General features: G+C 50.4%; 1 protein-coding gene across 2 annotated transcripts in view; it reads left to right on the top strand.

The window, feature by feature from the left end:
* spag1b (sperm associated antigen 1b) overlaps nt 1-21331 on the top strand; it is a 79631-nt gene that overhangs the window by 17327 nt on the left and 40973 nt on the right. For both annotated transcript variants that reach the window (XR_014383266.1, XM_082971285.1), the window contains exons 10-11: nt 12473-12590; nt 18199-18636. Coding sequence is in view for 1 of the 2 variants with exons in the window: in XM_082971285.1 (XP_082827411.1) it covers nt 12473-12590; nt 18199-18636 (556 nt within the window). In the remaining variant the exon portion in view is untranslated. The remainder of the gene's footprint in view (nt 1-12472; nt 12591-18198; nt 18637-21331) is intronic.

Raw genomic sequence — 21331 nt, 5'->3', positions numbered from 1 at the left:
GACCGTCAGGACTCCTGTTTATTCAACAGACGGTACCGTAGAGACCGTCAGGACTCCTGTTTATTCAACAGACGGTACCGTAGTGACCAGGACTCCTGTTTATTCAACAGACGGTACCGTAGTGACCGTCAGGACTCCTGTTTATTCAACAGACGGTACCGTAGTGACCGTCAGGACTCCTGTTTATTCAACAGACGGTACCGTAGAGACCGTCAGGACTCCTGTTTATTCAACAGACGGTACCGTAGTGACCGTCAGGACTCCTGTTTATTCAACAGACGGTACCGTAGTGACCAGGACTCCTGTTTATTCAACAGACGGTACCGTAGTGACCGTCAGGACTCCTGTTTATTCAACAGACGGTACCGTAGTGACCAGGACTCCTGTTTATTCAACAGACGGTACCGTAGAGACCAGGACTCCTGTTTATTCAACAGACGGTACCGTAGAGACCGTCAGGACTCCTGTTTATTCAACAGACGGTACCGTAGCGACCGTCAGGACTCCTGTTTATTCAACAGACGGTACCGTAGTGACCAGGACTCCTGTTTATTCAACAGACGGTACCGTAGAGACCGTCAGGACTCCTGTTTATTCAACAGACGGTACCGTAGTGACCGCAGGACTCCTGTTTATTCAACAGACGGTACCGTAGAGACCGTCAGGACTCCTGTTTATTCAACAGACGGTACCGTAGTGACCAGGACTCCTGTTTATTCAACAGACGGTACCGTAGTGACCAGGACTCCTGTTTATTCAACAGACGGTACCGTAGAGACCAGGACTCCTGTTTATTCAACAGACGGTACCGTAGAGACCGTCAGGACTCCTGTTTATTCAACAGACGGTACCGTAGTGACCCAGGACTCCTGTTTATTCAACAGACGGTACCGTAGAGACCGTCAGGACTCCTGTTTATTCAACAGACGGTACCGTAGTGACCGTCAGGACTCCTGTTTATTCAACAGACGGTACCGTAGAGACCAGGACTCCTGTTTATTCAACAGACGGTACCGTAGAGACCAGGACTCCTGTTTATTCAACAGACGGTACCGTAGAGACCGTCAGGACTCCTGTTTATTCAACAGACGGTACCGTAGAGACCAGGACTCCTGTTTATTCAACAGACGGTACCGTAGTGACCGTCAGGACTCCTGTTTATTCAACAGACGGTACCGTAGTGACCGTCAGGACTCCTGTTTATTCAACAGACGGTACCGTAGAGACCGTCAGGACTCCTGTTTATTCAACAGACGGTACCGTAGTGACCAGGACTCCTGTTTATTCAACAGACGGTACCGTAGAGACCGTCAGGACTCCTGTTTATTCAACAGACGGTACCGTAGTGACCAGGACTCCTGTTTATTCAACAGACGGTACCGTAGAGACCAGGACTCCTGTTTATTCAACAGACGGTACCGTAGAGACCGTCAGGACTCCTGTTTATTCAACAGACGGTACCGTAGTGACCAGGACTCCTGTTTATTCAACAGACGGTACCGTAGTGACCGTCAGGACTCCTGTTTATTCAACAGACGGTACCGTAGAGACCGTCAGGACTCCTGTTTATTCAACAGACGGTACCGTAGCGACCAGGACTCCTGTTTATTCAACAGACGGTACCGTAGAGACCGTCAGGACTCCTGTTTATTCAACAGACGGTACCGTAGTGACCGTCAGGACTCCTGTTTATTCAACAGACGGTACCGTAGAGACCGTCAGGACTCCTGTTTATTCAACAGACGGTACCGTAGAGACCAGGACTCCTGTTTATTCAACAGACGGTACCGTAGAGACCGTCAGGACTCCTGTTTATTCAACAGACGGTACCGTAGAGACCAGGACTCCTGTTTATTCAACAGACGGTACCGTAGTGACCGTCAGGACTCCTGTTTATTCAACAGACGGTACCGTAGTGACCGTCAGGACTCCTGTTTATTCAACAGACGGTACCGTAGTGACCGTCAGGACTCCTGTTTATTCAACAGACGGTACCGTAGTGACCAGGACTCCTGTTTATTCAACAGACGGTACCGTAGAGACCGTCAGGACTCCTGTTTATTCAACAGACGGTACCGTAGAGACCAGGACTCCTGTTTATTCAACAGACGGTACCGTAGAGACCGTCAGGACTCCTGTTTATTCAACAGACGGTACCGTAGTGACCAGGACTCCTGTTTATTCAACAGACGGTACCGTAGTGACCGTCAGGACTCCTGTTTATTCAACAGACGGTACCGTAGTGACCGTCAGGACTCCTGTTTATTCAACAGACGGTACCGTAGCGACCGTCAGGACTCCTGTTTATTCAACAGACGGTACCGTAGAGACCGTCAGGACTCCTGTTTATTCAACAGACGGTACCGTAGTGACCAGGACTCCTGTTTATTCAACAGACGGTACCGTAGTGACCGTCAGGACTCCTGTTTATTCAACAGACGGTACCGTAGTGACCAGGACTCCTGTTTATTCAACAGACGGTACCGTAGAGACCGTCAGGACTCCTGTTTATTCAACAGACGGTACCGTAGTGACCGTCAGGACTCCTGTTTATTCAACAGACGGTACCGTAGAGACCGTCAGGACTCCTGTTTATTCAACAGACGGTACCGTAGTGACCAGGACTCCTGTTTATTCAACAGACGGTACCGTAGTGACCAGGACTCCTGTTTATTCAACAGACGGTACCGTAGAGACCAGGACTCCTGTTTATTCAACAGACGGTACCGTAGAGACCGTCAGGACTCCTGTTTATTCAACAGACGGTACCGTAGTGACCGTCAGGACTCCTGTTTATTCAACAGACGGTACCGTAGAGACCGTCAGGACTCCTGTTTATTCAACAGACGGTACCGTAGTGACCGTCAGGACTCCTGTTTATTCAACAGACGGTACCGTAGAGACCAGGACTCCTGTTTATTCAACAGACGGTACCGTAGAGACCAGGACTCCTGTTTATTCAACAGACGGTACCGTAGTGACCGTCAGGACTCCTGTTTATTCAACAGACGGTACCGTAGTGACCAGGACTCCTGTTTATTCAACAGACGGTACCGTAGTGACCGTCAGGACTCCTGTTTATTCAACAGACGGTACCGTAGAGACCAGGACTCCTGTTTATTCAACAGACGGTACCGTAGTGACCAGGACTCCTGTTTATTCAACAGACGGTACCGTAGAGACCAGGACTCCTGTTTATTCAACAGACGGTACCGTAGAGACCGTCAGGACTCCTGTTTATTCAACAGACGGTACCGTAGTGACCAGGACTCCTGTTTATTCAACAGACGGTACCGTAGAGACCAGGACTCCTGTTTATTCAACAGACGGTACCGTAGTGACCGTCAGGACTCCTGTTTATTCAACAGACGGTACCGTAGAGACCGTCAGGACTCCTGTTTATTCAACAGACGGTACCGTAGTGACCAGGACTCCTGTTTATTCAACAGACGGTACCGTAGAGACCGTCAGGACTCCTGTTTATTCAACAGACGGTACCGTAGTGACCAGGACTCCTGTTTATTCAACAGACGGTACCGTAGTGACCGTCAGGACTCCTGTTTATTCAACAGACGGTACCGTAGAGACCAGGACTCCTGTTTATTCAACAGACGGTACCGTAGAGACCGTCAGGACTCCTGTTTATTCAACAGACGGTACCGTAGTGACCAGGACTCCTGTTTATTCAACAGACGGTACCGTAGAGACCAGGACTCCTGTTTATTCAACAGACGGTACCGTAGAGACCGTCAGGACTCCTGTTTATTCAACAGACGGTACCGTAGAGACCGTCAGGACTCCTGTTTATTCAACAGACGGTACCGTAGAGACCAGGACTCCTGTTTATTCAACAGACGGTACCGTAGAGACCGTCAGGACTCCTGTTTATTCAACAGACGGTACCGTAGTGACCAGGACTCCTGTTTATTCAACAGACGGTACCGTAGTGACCGCAGGACTCCTGTTTATTCAACAGACGGTACCGTAGAGACCGTCAGGACTCCTGTTTATTCAACAGACGGTACCGTAGAGACCAGGACTCCTGTTTATTCAACAGACGGTACCGTAGAGACCGTCAGGACTCCTGTTTATTCAACAGACGGTACCGTAGAGACCGTCAGGACTCCTGTTTATTCAACAGACGGTACCGTAGAGACCGTCAGGACTCCTGTTTATTCAACAGACGGTACCGTAGAGACCAGGACTCCTGTTTATTCAACAGACGGTACCGTAGAGACCGTCAGGACTCCTGTTTATTCAACAGACGGTACCGTAGAGACCAGGACTCCTGTTTATTCAACAGACGGTACCGTAGTGACCGTCAGGACTCCTGTTTATTCAACAGACGGTACCGTAGTGACCGTCAGGACTCCTGTTTATTCAACAGACGGTACCGTAGTGACCGTCAGGACTCCTGTTTATTCAACAGACGGTACCGTAGTGACCAGGACTCCTGTTTATTCAACAGACGGTACCGTAGAGACCGTCAGGACTCCTGTTTATTCAACAGACGGTACCGTAGAGACCAGGACTCCTGTTTATTCAACAGACGGTACCGTAGCGACCGTCAGGACTCCTGTTTATTCAACAGACGGTACCGTAGAGACCAGGACTCCTGTTTATTCAACAGACGGTACCGTAGTGACCGTCAGGACTCCTGTTTATTCAACAGACGGTACCGTAGTGACCGTCAGGACTCCTGTTTATTCAACAGACGGTACCGTAGAGACCAGGACTCCTGTTTATTCAACAGACGGTACCGTAGTGACCGTCAGGACTCCTGTTTATTCAACAGACGGTACCGTAGTGACCAGGACTCCTGTTTATTCAACAGACGGTACCGTAGTGACCGTCAGGACTCCTGTTTATTCAACAGACGGTACCGTAGTGACCAGGACTCCTGTTTATTCAACAGACGGTACCGTAGAGACCAGGACTCCTGTTTATTCAACAGACGGTACCGTAGAGACCGTCAGGACTCCTGTTTATTCAACAGACGGTACCGTAGAGACCGTCAGGACTCCTGTTTATTCAACAGACGGTACCGTAGAGACCAGGACTCCTGTTTATTCAACAGACGGTACCGTAGAGACCGTCAGGACTCCTGTTTATTCAACAGACGGTACCGTAGTGACCGTCAGGACTCCTGTTTATTCAACAGACGGTACCGTAGAGACCGTCAGGACTCCTGTTTATTCAACAGACGGTACCGTAGTGACCAGGACTCCTGTTTATTCAACAGACGGTACCGTAGTGACCAGGACTCCTGTTTATTCAACAGACGGTACCGTAGAGACCAGGACTCCTGTTTATTCAACAGACGGTACCGTAGAGACCGTCAGGACTCCTGTTTATTCAACAGACGGTACCGTAGTGACCGTCAGGACTCCTGTTTATTCAACAGACGGTACCGTAGAGACCGTCAGGACTCCTGTTTATTCAACAGACGGTACCGTAGTGACCGTCAGGACTCCTGTTTATTCAACAGACGGTACCGTAGAGACCAGGACTCCTGTTTATTCAACAGACGGTACCGTAGAGACCAGGACTCCTGTTTATTCAACAGACGGTACCGTAGTGACCCAGGACTCCTGTTTATTCAACAGACGGTACCGTAGTGACCAGGACTCCTGTTTATTCAACAGACGGTACCGTAGAGACCGTCAGGACTCCTGTTTATTCAACAGACGGTACCGTAGAGACCAGGACTCCTGTTTATTCAACAGACGGTACCGTAGTGACCAGGACTCCTGTTTATTCAACAGACGGTACCGTAGAGACCAGGACTCCTGTTTATTCAACAGACGGTACCGTAGCGACCGTCAGGACTCCTGTTTATTCAACAGACGGTACCGTAGTGACCAGGACTCCTGTTTATTCAACAGACGGTACCGTAGAGACCAGGACTCCTGTTTATTCAACAGACGGTACCGTAGTGACCGTCAGGACTCCTGTTTATTCAACAGACGGTACCGTAGAGACCAGGACTCCTGTTTATTCAACAGACGGTACCGTAGAGACGTCAGGACTCCTGTTTATTCAACAGACGGTACCGTAGAGACCGTCAGGACTCCTGTTTATTCAACAGACGGTACCGTAGAGACCAGGACTCCTGTTTATTCAACAGACGGTACCGTAGAGACCGTCAGGACTCCTGTTTATTCAACAGACGGTACCGTAGAGACCAGGACTCCTGTTTATTCAACAGACGGTACCGTAGAGACCGTCAGGACTCCTGTTTATTCAACAGACGGTACCGTAGTGACCAGGACTCCTGTTTATTCAACAGACGGTACCGTAGAGACCAGGACTCCTGTTTATTCAACAGACGGTACCGTAGTGACCGTCAGGACTCCTGTTTATTCAACAGACGGTACCGTAGAGACCGTCAGGACTCCTGTTTATTCAACAGACGGTACCGTAGAGACCAGGACTCCTGTTTATTCAACAGACGGTACCGTAGAGACCGTCAGGACTCCTGTTTATTCAACAGACGGTACCGTAGTGACCAGGACTCCTGTTTATTCAACAGACGGTACCGTAGTGACCGTCAGGACTCCTGTTTATTCAACAGACGGTACCGTAGAGACCGTCAGGACTCCTGTTTATTCAACAGACGGTACCGTAGAGACCGTCAGGACTCCTGTTTATTCAACAGACGGTACCGTAGAGACCAGGACTCCTGTTTATTCAACAGACGGTACCGTAGTGACCAGGACTCCTGTTTATTCAACAGACGGTACCGTAGTGACCGTCAGGACTCCTGTTTATTCAACAGACGGTACCGTAGAGACCGTCAGGACTCCTGTTTATTCAACAGACGGTACCGTAGAGACCAGGACTCCTGTTTATTCAACAGACGGTACCGTAGAGACCGTCAGGACTCCTGTTTATTCAACAGACGGTACCGTAGAGACCTCAGGACTCCTGTTTATTCAACAGACGGTACCGTAGTGACCAGGACTCCTGTTTATTCAACAGACGGTACCGTAGTGACCAGGACTCCTGTTTATTCAACAGACGGTACCGTAGAGACCAGGACTCCTGTTTATTCAACAGACGGTACCGTAGAGACCGTCAGGACTCCTGTTTATTCAACAGACGGTACCGTAGTGACCAGGACTCCTGTTTATTCAACAGACGGTACCGTAGAGACCAGGACTCCTGTTTATTCAACAGACGGTACCGTAGAGACCGTCAGGACTCCTGTTTATTCAACAGACGGTACCGTAGAGACCAGGACTCCTGTTTATTCAACAGACGGTACCGTAGAGACCGTCAGGACTCCTGTTTATTCAACAGACGGTACCGTAGAGACCGTCAGGACTCCTGTTTATTCAACAGACGGTACCGTAGTGACCAGGACTCCTGTTTATTCAACAGACGGTACCGTAGTGACCGTCAGGACTCCTGTTTATTCAACAGACGGTACCGTAGTGACCGTCAGGACTCCTGTTTATTCAACAGACGGTACCGTAGAGACCGTCAGGACTCCTGTTTATTCAACAGACGGTACCGTAGAGACCAGGACTCCTGTTTATTCAACAGACGGTACCGTAGTGACCGTCAGGACTCCTGTTTATTCAACAGACGGTACCGTAGTGACCGTCAGGACTCCTGTTTATTCAACAGACGGTACCGTAGAGACCAGGACTCCTGTTTATTCAACAGACGGTACCGTAGAGACCGTCAGGACTCCTGTTTATTCAACAGACGGTACCGTAGTGACCGTCAGGACTCCTGTTTATTCAACAGACGGTACCGTAGTGACCAGGACTCCTGTTTATTCAACAGACGGTACCGTAGTGACCAGGACTCCTGTTTATTCAACAGACGGTACCGTAGAGACCAGGACTCCTGTTTATTCAACAGACGGTACCGTAGAGACCGTCAGGACTCCTGTTTATTCAACAGACGGTACCGTAGTGACCAGGACTCCTGTTTATTCAACAGACGGTACCGTAGAGACCGCAGGACTCCTGTTTATTCAACAGACGGTACCGTAGAGACCGCCAGGACTCCTGTTTATTCAACAGACGGTACCGTAGAGACCGTCAGGACTCCTGTTTATTCAACAGACGGTACCGTAGTGACCAGGACTCCTGTTTATTCAACAGACGGTACCGTAGAGACCGCCAGGACTCCTGTTTATTCAACAGACGGTACCGTAGTGACCTCAGGACTCCTGTTTATTCAACAGACGGTACCGTAGAGACCGTCAGGACTCCTGTTTATTCAACAGACGGTACCGTAGAGACCAGGACTCCTGTTTATTCAACAGACGGTACCGTAGAGACCGTCAGGACTCCTGTTTATTCAACAGACGGTACCGTAGGACCAGGACTCCTGTTTATTCAACAGACGGTACCGTAGAGACCAGGACTCCTGTTTATTCAACAGACGGTACCGTAGAGACCGTCAGGACTCCTGTTTATTCAACAGACGGTACCGTAGAGACCGTCAGGACTCCTGTTTATTCAACAGACGGTACCGTAGAGACCAGGACTCCTGTTTATTCAACAGACGGTACCGTAGTGACCAGGACTCCTGTTTATTCAACAGACGGTACCGTAGAGACCGTCAGGACTCCTGTTTATTCAACAGACGGTACCGTAGTGACCGTCAGGACTCCTGTTTATTCAACAGACGGTACCGTAGAGACCGTCAGGACTCCTGTTTATTCAACAGACGGTACCGTAGAGACCGTCAGGACTCCTGTTTATTCAACAGACGGTACCGTAGTGACCGTCAGGACTCCTGTTTATTCAACAGACGGTACCGTAGAGACTGTCAGGACTCCTGTTTATTCAACAGACGGTACCGTAGAGACCGTCAGGACTCCTGTTTATTCAACAGACGGTACCGTAGAGACCGTCAGGACTCCTGTTTATTCAACAGACGGTACCGTAGTGACCGTCAGGACTCCTGTTTATTCAACAGACGGTACCGTAGAGACCGTCAGGACTCCTGTTTATTCAACAGACGGTACCGTAGAGACCGCCAGGACTCCTGTTTATTCAACAGACGGTACCGTAGAGACCGTCAGGACTCCTGTTTATTCAACAGACGGTACCGTAGTGACCAGGACTCCTGTTTATTCAACAGACGGTACCGTAGTGACCAGGACTCCTGTTTATTCAACAGACGGTACCGTAGTGACCGTCAGGACTCCTGTTTATTCAACAGACGGTACCGTAGAGACCGTCAGGACTCCTGTTTATTCAACAGACGGTACCGTAGTGACCAGGACTCCTGTTTATTCAACAGACGGTACCGTAGAGACCGTCAGGACTCCTGTTTATTCAACAGACGGTACCGTAGTGACCGTCAGGACTCCTGTTTATTCAACAGACGGTACCGTAGAGACCGTCAGGACTCCTGTTTATTCAACAGACGGTACCGTAGTGACCGTCAGGACTCCTGTTTATTCAACAGACGGTACCGTAGAGACCAGGACTCCTGTTTATTCAACAGACGGTACCGTAGAGACCAGGACTCCTGTTTATTCAACAGACGGTACCGTAGTGACCAGGACTCCTGTTTATTCAACAGACGGTACCGTAGAGACCAGGACTCCTGTTTATTCAACAGACGGTACCGTAGAGACCGTCAGGACTCCTGTTTATTCAACAGACGGTACCGTAGTGACCATTAGGACTCCTGTTTATTCAACAGACGGTACCGTAGAGACCAGGACTCCTGTTTATTCAACAGACGGTACCGTAGAGACCGTCAGGACTCCTGTTTATTCAACAGACGGTACCGTAGCGACCGTCAGGACTCCTGTTTATTCAACAGACGGTACCGTAGAGACCGTCAGGACTCCTGTTTATTCAACAGACGGTACCGTAGTGACCGTCAGGACTCCTGTTTATTCAACAGACGGTACCGTAGTGACCAGGACTCCTGTTTATTCAACAGACGGTACCGTAGAGACTGTCAGGACTCCTGTTTATTCAACAGACGGTACCGTAGAGACCAGGACTCCTGTTTATTCAACAGACGGTACCGTAGAGACCAGGACTCCTGTTTATTCAACAGACGGTACCATAGAGACCGTCAGGACTCCTGTTTATTCAACAGACGGTACCGTAGTGACCGTCAGGACTCCTGTTTATTCAACAGACGGTACCGTAGAGACCAGGACTCCTGTTTATTCAACAGACGGTACCGTAGAGACCAGGACTCCTGTTTATTCAACAGACGGTACCGTAGAGACCGTCAGGACTCCTGTTTATTCAACAGACGGTACCGTAGTGACCAGGACTCCTGTTTATTCAACAGACGGTACCGTAGAGACCAGGACTCCTGTTTATTCAACAGACGGTACCGTAGTGACCGTCAGGACTCCTGTTTATTCAACAGACGGTACCGTAGAGACCGTCAGGACTCCTGTTTATTCAACAGACGGTACCGTAGAGACCGTCAGGACTCCTGTTTATTCAACAGACGCTACCGTAGAGACCAGGACTCCTGTTTATTCAACAGACGGTACCGTAGTGACCAGGACTCTTGTTTATTCAACAGACGGTACCGTAGTGACCGTCAGGACTCCTGTTTATTCAACAGACGGTACCGTAGAGACCGTCAGGACTCCTGTTTATTCAACAGACGGTACCTTAGAGACCGTCAGGACTCCTGTTTATTCAACAGACGGTACCGTAGAGACCAGGACTCCTGTTTATTCAACAGACGGTACCGTAGTGACCAGGACTCCTGTTTATTCAACAGACGGTACCGTAGTGACCGTCAGGACTCCTGTTTATTCAACAGACGGTACCGTAGAGACCAGGACTCCTGTTTATTCAACAGACGGTACCGTAGAGACCAGGACTCCTGTTTATTCAACAGACGGTACCGTAGAGACCGTCAGGACTCCTGTTTATTCAACAGACGGTACCGTAGAGACCAGGACTCCTGTTTATTCAACAGACGGTACCGTAGCGACCGTCAGGACTCCTGTTTATTCAACAGACGGTACCGTAGTGACCAGGACTCCTGTTTATTCAACAGACGGTACCGTAGTGACCGTCAGGACTCCTGTTTATTCAACAGACGGTACCGTAGTGACCAGGACTCCTGTTTATTCAACAGACGGTACCGTAGCGACCGTCAGGACTCCTGTTTATTCAACAGACGGTACCGTAGTGACCATCAGGACTCCTGTTTATTCAACAGACGGTACCGTAGAGACCAGGACTCCTGTTTATTCAACAGACGGTACCGTAGTCACCGTCAGGACTCCTGTTTATTCAACAGACGGTACCGTAGAGACCAGGACTCCTGTTTATTCAACAGACGGTACCGTAGAGACCAGGACTCCTGTTTATTCAACAGACGGTACCGTAGAGACCGTCAGGACTCCTGTTTATTCAACAGACGGTACCGTAGAGACCGTCAGGACTCCTGTTTATTCAACAGACGGTACCGTAGAGACCAGGACTCCTGTTTATTCAACAGACGGTACCGTAGTGACCAGGACTCCTGTTTATTCAACAGACGGTACCGTAGAGACCGTCAGGACTCCTGTTTATTCAACAGACGGTACCGTAGAGACCGTCAGGACTCCTGTTTATTCAACAGACGGTACCGTAGAGACCAGGACTCCTGTTTATTCAACAGACGGTACGGTAGAGACCGTCAGGACTCCTGTTTATTCAACAGACGGTACCGTAGTGACCAGGACTCCTGTTTATTCAACAGACGGTACCGTAGTGACCAGGACTCCTGTTTATTCAACAGACGGTACCGTAGAGACCAGGACTCCTGTTTATTCAACAGACGGTACCGTAGAGACCGTCAGGACTCCTGTTTATTCAACAGACGGTACCGTAGAGACCGTCAGGACTCCTGTTTATTCAACAGACGGTACCGTAGAGACCAGGACTCCTGTTTATTCAACAGACGGTACCGTAGAGACCGTCAGGACTCCTGTTTATTCAACAGACGGTACCGTAGAGACCAGGTCTCCTGTTTATTCAACAGACGGTACCGTAGAGACCGTCAGGACTCCTGTTTATTCAACAGACGGTACCGTAGTGACCGTCAGGACTCCTGTTTATTCAACAGACGGTACCGTAGTGACCGTCAGGACTCCTGTTTATTCAACAGACGGTACCGTAGTGACCGTCAGGACTCCTGTTTATTCAACAGACGGTACCGTAGAGACCGTCAGGACTCCTGTTTATTCAACAGACGGTACCGTAGAGACCGTCAGGACTCCTGTTTATTCAACAGACGGTACCGTAGTCACCGTCAGGACTGGAATGAAGGATATGGAGTTGATTTATCTTCAGTCGTGTCAACATTTGAAAGGAACGTTACATCCAGGAAGTCCTGAATAGCATGGACTGGTACTACTGTTGTATCACCTGTCTTCATCTGTGTTTGAATTGAATCTAATGGAACAATAGAATGAACTAGTTCCCAAGTCTTCTTCTCTGCTTTTCCTTCTCACAACCTGGCCCAACAGAAACTTCTAGTCGAGGTGGATAAGAGACTAAACCAGAGTCAACCGGAGAAGGGACGTAAAAGCAAGAAGATCCTGATTCAGGAAGTGGAGGAGGATGAGATACAGGAAGAGCAGAGAGGTGAGTGACTGATCGCTTCACCTACTTAGTGAGATTGAACCATTTTATGTCTTGAGTTAGAAGTGACTGACCTCCAGCCCAGTCCTGGAGACCACCAGTTAAACAACATTCAGATCATTCACTATTCAACAGTCAGAAAAACCAACTACACCCCCTTTTTCTCAGGTTTCTATAACAACAGAAACATGCAAATGCAGGTCTAAGCAAATGAGTAGAATTAGAGAGAAATCTTATTACCATGAGAAGGAGAAATAGGTGTTCTAGTTTGTTCCTTAAACACCCAACAAGTGTTTAACCAGATCAGATGATGACTGATCCTAGACCTACTAAACAGAGATTATTATATTACATTAAGACTGGCTGGCTGGCTGGCTGGCTGGCTGGCTGGCTGGTTGATTGGTTGGTTGGTTGGTTGCCTGGCTGGCTGGCTGGCTGGCTGGCTGGCTGGCTGGCTGGTTGATTGGTTGGTTGCCTGGCTGGCTGGCTGGTTGGTTGTTTGGTTGCCTGGCTGGCTGGCTGGCTGGTTGGTTGCCTGCCTGCCTGGCTGGTTGGTTGGCTGGCTGGTTGGTTGGTTGGTTGCCTGCCTGCCTGGCTGGTTGGTTGGCTGGCTGGTTGGTTGGTTGGTTGCCTGCCTGCCTGGTTGGCTGGCTGGTTGGTTGGCTGGCTGGCTGGCTGGTTGGTTGGTTGCCTGGCTGACTGGTTGGTTGGTTGCCTGGCTGACTGGCTGGTTGGCTGGCTGGTTGGTTGCCTGGCTGGTTGGTTGGTTGCCTGGCTGGATTGGTTAGTTGGTTGGCTGGCTGGCTGCCTGGTTGGCTGCCTGGCTGGTTGGTTGGCTGCCTGGCTGGTTGGTTGGCTGGTTGGCTGCCTGGCTGGTTGGTTGGCTGGTTGGTTAGTTGGTTGGCTGCCTGGCTGGTTGGTTGGCTGGCTGGCTGGCTGCCTGGTTGGCTGCCTGGCTGGTTGGTTGGCTGGTTGGCTGCCTGGCTGGTTGGTTGGCTGGCTGGCTGTCTGGCTGGCTGGTTGGTTGGTTGGTTGGCTGGCTTGCTGCCTGGCTAGTTTGTTGGTTGGCCGGCTGGTTGGCTGCCTGGTTGGTTCCCTGGTTGGCTGGCTGGTTGGCTGGCTGGTTCCCTAAGTGATCCAGAATCATTATCAATAAGACCCATACAGACCTGACAGCCTGCTGCATTCTCCAAACACCACAGCTGTCTGGTATTACCCCAGAGAGCTGCTGTGGGTCTGGCTGTGGGTCTGGCTGTGGGTCTGTGGGTCTGGCTGTGGGTCTGTGGGTCTGGCTGTGGGTCTGGCTGTGGGTCTGTGCTGTGGCGGCTGTGGAGTGTCTGGCTGTGTGTCTGTGCTGTGGGTTAGTGTCTGGCTGTGTGTCTGTGCTGTGGGTTAGTGTCTGGCTGTGTGTCTGTGCTGTGGGTTAGTGTCTGGCTGTGTGTCTGTGCTGTGGGTTAGTGTCTGTGCTGTGTGTCTGTGCTGTGGGTTAGTGTCTGGCTGTGTGTCTGTGCTGTGTGTCTGTGCTGTGGGTTAGTGTCTGACTGTGTGTCTGTGCTGTGGGTTAGTGTCTGGCTGTGTGTCTGTGCTGTGTGTCTGTGCTGTGGGTTAGTGTCTGTGCTGTGTGTCTGTGCTGTGGGTTAGTGTCTGGCTGTGTGTCTGTGCTGTGTGTCTGTGCTTTGTGTCTGTGCTGTGGGTTAGTGTCTGGCTGTGGGTCTGTGCTGTGGGTCTGTGCTGTGGGTTAGTGTTTGGCTGTGTGTCTGTGCTGTGGGTTAGTGTCTGGCTGTGTGTCTGTGCTGTGGGTTAGTGTCTGTGCTGTGTGTCTGTGCTGTGGGTTAGTGTCTGGCTGTGTGTCTGTGCTGTGGGTTAGTGTCTGGCTGTGTGTCTGTGCTGTGGGTTAGTGTCTGGCTGTGTGTCTGTGCTGTGGGTTAGTGTCTGGCTGTGTGTCTGTGCTGTGGGTTAGTGTCTGGCTGTGTGTCTGTGCTGTGGGTTAGTGTCTGGCTGTGGGTCTGTGCTGTGTGTCTGTGCTGTGGGTTAGTGTCTGGCTGTGTGTCTGTGCTGTGGGTTAGTGTCTGGCTGTGTGTCTGTGCTGTGGGTTAGTGTCTGGCTGTGTGTCTGTGCTGTGGGTTAGTGTCTGGCTGTGTGTCTGTGCTGTGGGTTAGTGTCTGGCTGTGTGTCTGTGCTGTGTGTCTGTGCTGTGGGTTAGTGTCTGGCTGTGTGTCTGTGCTGTGTGTCTGTGCTGTGGGTTAGTGTCTGGCTGTGTGTCTGTGCTGTGTGTCTGTGCTGTGGGTTAGTGTCTGGCTGTGTGTCTGTGCTGTGTGTCTGTGCTGTGGGTTAGTGTCTGGCTGTGTGTCTGTGCTGTGTGTCTGTGCTGTGGGTTAGTGTCTGGCTGTGTGTCTGGCTGTGTGTCTGTGCTGTGGGTTAGTGTCTGGCTGTGTGTCTGTGCTGTGGGTTAGTGTCTGGCTGTGTGTCTGTGCTGTGGGTTAGTGTCTGTGCTTTGTGTCTGTGCTGTAGCTAACTCCACCCCCCACTGTAAGTCCCTGACTGGGGATTTGTTCTCTAATCCTGCGGTCAAATCCCTCATGCTAATGGTTGCTGTGTTGATCAGGATGCTACAAATCCTCAATGAGCTGTTACATCACATCCTGCCGTTCCCCCCTAGACCCTGTCTGTTACAGCAGTACAGTTACATCACATCCTGCCGTTCCCCTCTAGACCCTGTCTGTTACAGCAGTACAGTTACATCACATCCTGCCGTTCCCCCCTAGACCCTGTCTGTTACAGCAGTACAGTTACATCACATCCTGCCGTTCCCCCCCTAGACCCTGTCTGTTACAGCAGTACAGTTACATCACATCCTGCCGTTCCCCCCTAGACCCTGTCTGTTACAGCAGTACAGTTACATCACATCCTGCCGTTCCCCCCCTAGACCCTGTCTGTTACAGCAGTACAGTTACATCACATCCTGCCGTTCCCCCCTAGACCCTGTCTGTTACAGCAGTACAGTTACATCACATCCTGCCGTTCCCCCCTAGACCCTGTCTGTTACAGCAGTACAGTTACATCACATCCTGCCGTTCCCCCCTAGACCCTGTCTGTTACAGCAGTACAGTTACATCACATCCTGCCGTTCCCCCCTAGACCCTGTCTGTTACAGCAGTACAGTTACATCACATCCTGCCGTTCCCCCCTAGACCCTGTCTGTTACAGCAGTACAGTTACATCACATCCTGCCGTTCCCCCCTAGACCCTGTCTGTTACAGCAGTACAGTTACATCACATCCTGCCGTTCCCCCCTAGACCCTGTCTGTTACAGCAGTACAGTTACATCACATCCTGCCGTTCCCCCCTAGACCCTGTCTGTTACAGCAGTACAGTTACATCACATCCTGCCGTTCCCCCCTAGACCCTGTCTGTTACAGCAGTACAGTTACATCACATCCTGCCGTTCCCCCCTAGACCCTGTCTGTTACAGCAGTACAGTTACATCACATCCTGCCGTTCCCCCCTAGACCCTGTCTGTTACAGCAGTACAGTTACATCACATCCTGCCGTTCCCCCCTAGACCCTGTCTGTTACAGCAGTACAGTTACATCACATCCTGCCGTTCCCCCCTAGACCCTGTCTGTTACAGCAGTACAGTTACATCACATCCTGCCGTTCCCCCCCTAGACCCTGTCTGTTACAGCAGTACAGTTACATCACATCCTGCCGTTCCCCCCCAGACCCTGTCTGTTACAGCAGTACAGTTACATCACATCCTACTGACTATCTGCCATTCCCCCCTAGCCCCTGTCTCAGTAATATGACATCCTACTGACTATCTGCCATCCCCCCTAGCCCCTGTCTCAGTAACATCACATCCTACTGACTATCTGCCATTCCCCCCCCTAGCCCCTGTCTCAGTAATATGACATCCTACTGACTATCTGCCATTCCCCCCTAGCCCCTGTCTCAGTAATATGACATCCTACTGACTATCTGCCATTCCCCCCTAGCCCCTGTCTCAGTAATATGACATCCTACTGACTATCTGCCATTCCCCCCTAGCCCCTGTCTCAGTAACATCACATCCTACTGACTATCTGCCATTCCCCCCTAGCCCCTGTCTCAGTAACATCACATCCTACTGACTATCTGCCATTCCCCCCTAGCCCCTGTCTCAGTAACATCACATCCTACTGACTATCTGCCATTCCCCCCTAGCCCCTGTCTCAGTAACATCACATCCTACTGACTATCTGCCATTCCCCCCTAGCCCCTGTCTCAGTAATATGACATCATACTGACTATCTGCCATTCCCCCCTAGCCCCTGTCTCAGTAATATGACATCATACTGACTATCTGCCATTCCCCCCTAGCCCCTGTCTCAGTAACATCACATCCTACTGACTATCTGCCATTCCCCCCTAGCCCCTGTCTCAGTAACATCCCATCCTACTGACTATCTGCCATTCCCCCCTAGCCCTGTCTCAGTAATATGACATCTACTACTATCTGCCATTCCCCCTAGCCCTGTCTCAGTAACATCCATCCTACTGACTATCTGCCATTCCCCCCTGCCGTCTCAGTATTGCATCATCTGACTTCTGCATTCCCCCCTAGCCCCTGTCTCAGTAACATCACATCCTACTGACTATCTGCCATTCCAGCCCTCTAGACTACTCCTCGCTTCTGTTTACCCCTGCTAGATATGACATCCTACTGACTATCTGCCATTCCCCCCTAGCCCCTGTCTCAGTAACATCACATCCTACTGACTATCTGCCATCCCCCCAGCCCCTGTCTCAGTAACATCCTCCTACTGCCTTCCTCAGCCCCTCTCTCAGTAATATGACATCCTACTGACTATCTGCCATTCCCCCCTAGCCCGTCTTAGTAATATGACATTCTTCAGACCAGTGTCTGTGTGTGTGGTTGTTTTCCACCCCTCCCCCTCTCTAACTGCATCACCAACAGCTTGCTGGGCTGCCTGGTAGAGAGAGAGAGAGAGAGAGAGAGAGAGAGAGAGAGAGAGAGAGACATAGAGAGAGAGAGAGAGAGAGAGAGAGAGAGAGAGAGAGAGAGAGAGAGAGAGAGAGAGAGAGCGAGAGAGACAGAAGAGAGAGAGCAGAGAGAGAGAGAGAGACAGAGAGAGAGAGAGAGAGCAGAGAGAGAGAGAGAGACAGAGAGAGAGAGAGAGACAGGAGAGAGAGAGAGAGAGAGGAGAGAGAGAGAGAGAGGAGAGAGGGAGAGAGAGAGAGAGAGAGAGAGGGAGAGACAGGGAGAGAGAGAGAGAGAGAGAGAGAGAGAGAGAGAGAGAGAGAGAGAGAGAGAGAGAGAGAGAGAGAGAGGGAGAGAGAGAGAGAGAGAGAGAGAGAGAGAGAGACAGGAGAGAGAGAGAGAGAGAGAGAGAGAGAGAGAGAGAGAGAGAGAGAGAGAGACAGAGAGAGAGAGAGAGAGAGGGAGAGAGAGAGGCAGAGAGAGAGAGTGAGCAGGGGAGAGAGAGAGAGAGAGAGAGAGACAGAGCGTCTTCCTGGAACTCCCTTTCAAACGGCTTTGCATTTACCAACCCCTCCCCCACTGTGATGTAACCGCTGACTGCTTCCTGTGGGTGTGTTCTGTGCTTGGCAGCTTGTCCGGTTGAGCCTAGCGAAGCTGTGGGAGGGGAGAGTGCTGCTGTTGCTCCTGCCGAGAGGGGAGACATGGGAAATGCTCAGAAGAAGCCCCACGGCAGAGGAGGGGAAGGGGGCCCCGGCCCGCATACGGACCACAATTCACACGGAGGCCACTGGAAAAACCGCGGAGGGATTGCGGAGAAGTACAAGGTGAACCAACAGGATCCGACGTCGGACAAAGGTCTGCGGAACGGAGCTCGGGGCTCTGTCAGGAGGGACTCTAAAGGATCCAGTCCGGCTGGGGGAGACGGAAGCAACCTTGACGCCCCTTGTGGGGCCCTACCCCCACCGCTGGCGCGGCTCAAGAACGAAGGAAACCTGTTCTTTAAGAATGGACAGTTTGCAGATGCGCTGGACAAATACTCCCAGGCCATCACGGGTTTCACAGACTCAGGTAGGTTTACAGTATTATGGTGTTGGGTTTGGTTCACAGAGCTTTTACTAATAACTGTCGTTCAGCTAGAGTTGGGATCTATAATAACTTAGCGAGACAAGCTAAACAAATTCCTTATTAGTTTTGTTGTTCATTCTACATTTTCCACGGACATTCCCCCCCAAAAAACAACCTATGTAGGTAATCTAGCAACTAATGCCACAGCTTTAGTATTTTGTTTTTATAAAGGTTAAATCAGTGCGTTAGTTTTTGCCTGATATTGGCAGCTCGTGTTTTCAGTGAGTGGCCACAGCAAACCAAAGGTCAGTACAGTTACCGCAGTAATAAAACTAACCTCTGTAACAGCAATGTTATTCTCATCACTCAATCACATCACATGATAGTGTGACTTGTCGTTACCGGCAGCGTTTAGCCAGTCGGTGTGATGTGATGTCATTACCGGCAGCGTTTAGCCAGTCGGTGTGATGTGATGTCATTACCGGCAGCGTTTAGCCAGTCGGCGTGATGTGATGTCATTACCGGCAGCGTTTAGCCAGTCGGCGTGATGTGATGTCATTACCGGCAGCGTTTAGCCAGTCGGTGTGATGTGATGTCATTACCGGCAGCGTTTAGCCAGTCGGCGTGATGTGATGTCATTACCGGCAGCGTTTAGCCAGTCGGCGTGATGTGATGTCATTACCGGCAGCGTTTAGCCAGTCGGCGTGATGTGATGTCATTACCGGCAGCATTTAGCCAGTCGGCGTGATGTGATGTCATTACCGGCAGCGTTTAGCCAGTCGGTGTGATGTGATGTCATTACCGGCAGCGTTTAGCCAGTCGGCGTGATGTGATGTCATTACCGGCAGCATTTAGCCAGTCGGCGTGATGTGATGTCATTACCGGCAGCGTTTAGCCAGTCGGCGTGATGTCATTACCGGCAGCGTTTAGCCAGTCGGCGTGATGTGATGTCATTACCGGCAGCGTTTAGCCAGTCGGTGTGATGTGATGTCATTACCGGCAGCGTTTAGCCAGTCGGTGTGATGTCATTACCGGCAGCATTTAGCCAGTCGGTGTGATGTGATGTCATTACCGGCAGCGTTTAGCCAGTCGGCGTGATGTCATTACCGGCAGCATTTAGCCAGTCGGTGTGATGTGATGTCATTACCGGCAGCGTTTAGCCAGTCGGCGTGATGTGATGTCATTACCGGCAGCATTTAGCCAGTCGATGTGATGTGATGTCATTACCGGCAGCATTTAGCCAGTCGGTGTTGCCAGTTGAGGACTTGTGTGGTGTCTGTTTCTCAAACTAGACACTCTAATGTACTTGTCCTCTTGCTCAGTTGTGCACCGGGGCCTCCCACTCCTCTTTCTATTCTGGTTAGAGCCAGTTTGCGCTGTTCTGTGAAGGGAGTAGTACACAGCGTTGTACGAGATCTTCAGTTTCTTGGCAATTCCTCGCATGGAATAGCCTTCATTTCTCAGAACAAGAATAGACTGACGAGTTTCAGAAGAAAGGTTTTTGTTTCTGACCATTTTGAGCCTGTAATCGAACCCACAAATGCTGATGCTCCAGATACTCAACTAGTCTAAAGAAGGCCAGTTTTATTGCTTCTTTAATCAGAACAACAGTTTTCAGCTGTGCTAACATAATTGCAAGAGGGTTTTCTAACGATCAATTAGCCTTTTAAAATGATAAACTTGGATTAGCTAACACAACGATGCCATTGGAACACAGGAGTGATGGTTGCTGATAATGGGCCTCTGTACGCCTATGTGGATATTCCATTAAAAATCTGTCGTTTCCAGCTACAATAGTCATTTACAACATTAACAATGTCTACACTGTATTTCTGATCAATTTGATGTTATTTTAATATACCAAAAAAAAGTGCTTTTCTAAGTGAGCCCAAACTGTTGAGCGGTAGTGTGCACTCCTGATTCATGACAACGTCCAGGTGTAGAGGAGCATAGTGACTCATCACAGTAGTGGTTGGTTGGTTGGTTGGTTATTGGCAGTAGTGGTTGGTTATTGGCAGTAGTGGTTGGTTGGTTATTGGCAGTGTGGTGAGTCTGTTTTAGCTGTCTGGAGTTCAGACATACCCTGGCCAGGCGGGAAGGGCTCAGTTCCTCTCAGGTCACGTGACTTCTGACCGCTCACTGTGAAATTGAACCAGGTGCTGGGTGGCGGCGACTGACTGATTGACTGGCTGACTGACTGATTGACTGGCTGACTGACTGGCTGACTGGCTGGCTGGCTGGCTGCTGCTGACTGACTGGCTGACTGACTGACTGACTGACTGCTGCAGTAGTAAATCTCCTCTGACTGAATAAAGAAACTGCTGCAAGAACCATCCACTATATCTCTCCTCTCTCCTCTCCTTCCCATCACTCTCTCCTCTCCTTTTCATCACTCTCTCTTCTCCTTCCCATCACTCTCTCCTCTCTCCTCTCCTTCCAATCACTCTCTCCTCTCTCATCTCCTTCCCATCAGTCTCTCCTCTCCTTTTCAATCACTCTCTCTTCTCCTTCCCATCACTCCTCTCCTCTCTCCATCACACTTCCCATCACTCTCTCCTCACTCTCTCCTTCCCATCAGTCTCTCTCCTCCTTCCCATCATCTCTCCTCTCTCTTCTCCTTCCCATCACTCTCTCCTCTCTCCTCTCCTTCCAATCACTCTCTCTCTCCTTCCCATCAGTCTCTCCTCTCCTTCCCATC

The sequence above is a fragment of the Salmo salar genome, unplaced genomic scaffold (assembly GCF_965601325.2).
Source record: "Salmo salar unplaced genomic scaffold, fSalSal1 ptg000245l, whole genome shotgun sequence".
NCBI lineage: Eukaryota > Metazoa > Chordata > Actinopteri > Salmoniformes > Salmonidae > Salmo > Salmo salar.
Note: the sequence above shows the minus strand (reverse complement) of the source record. Positions and strands in the feature narration are given on the sequence as shown.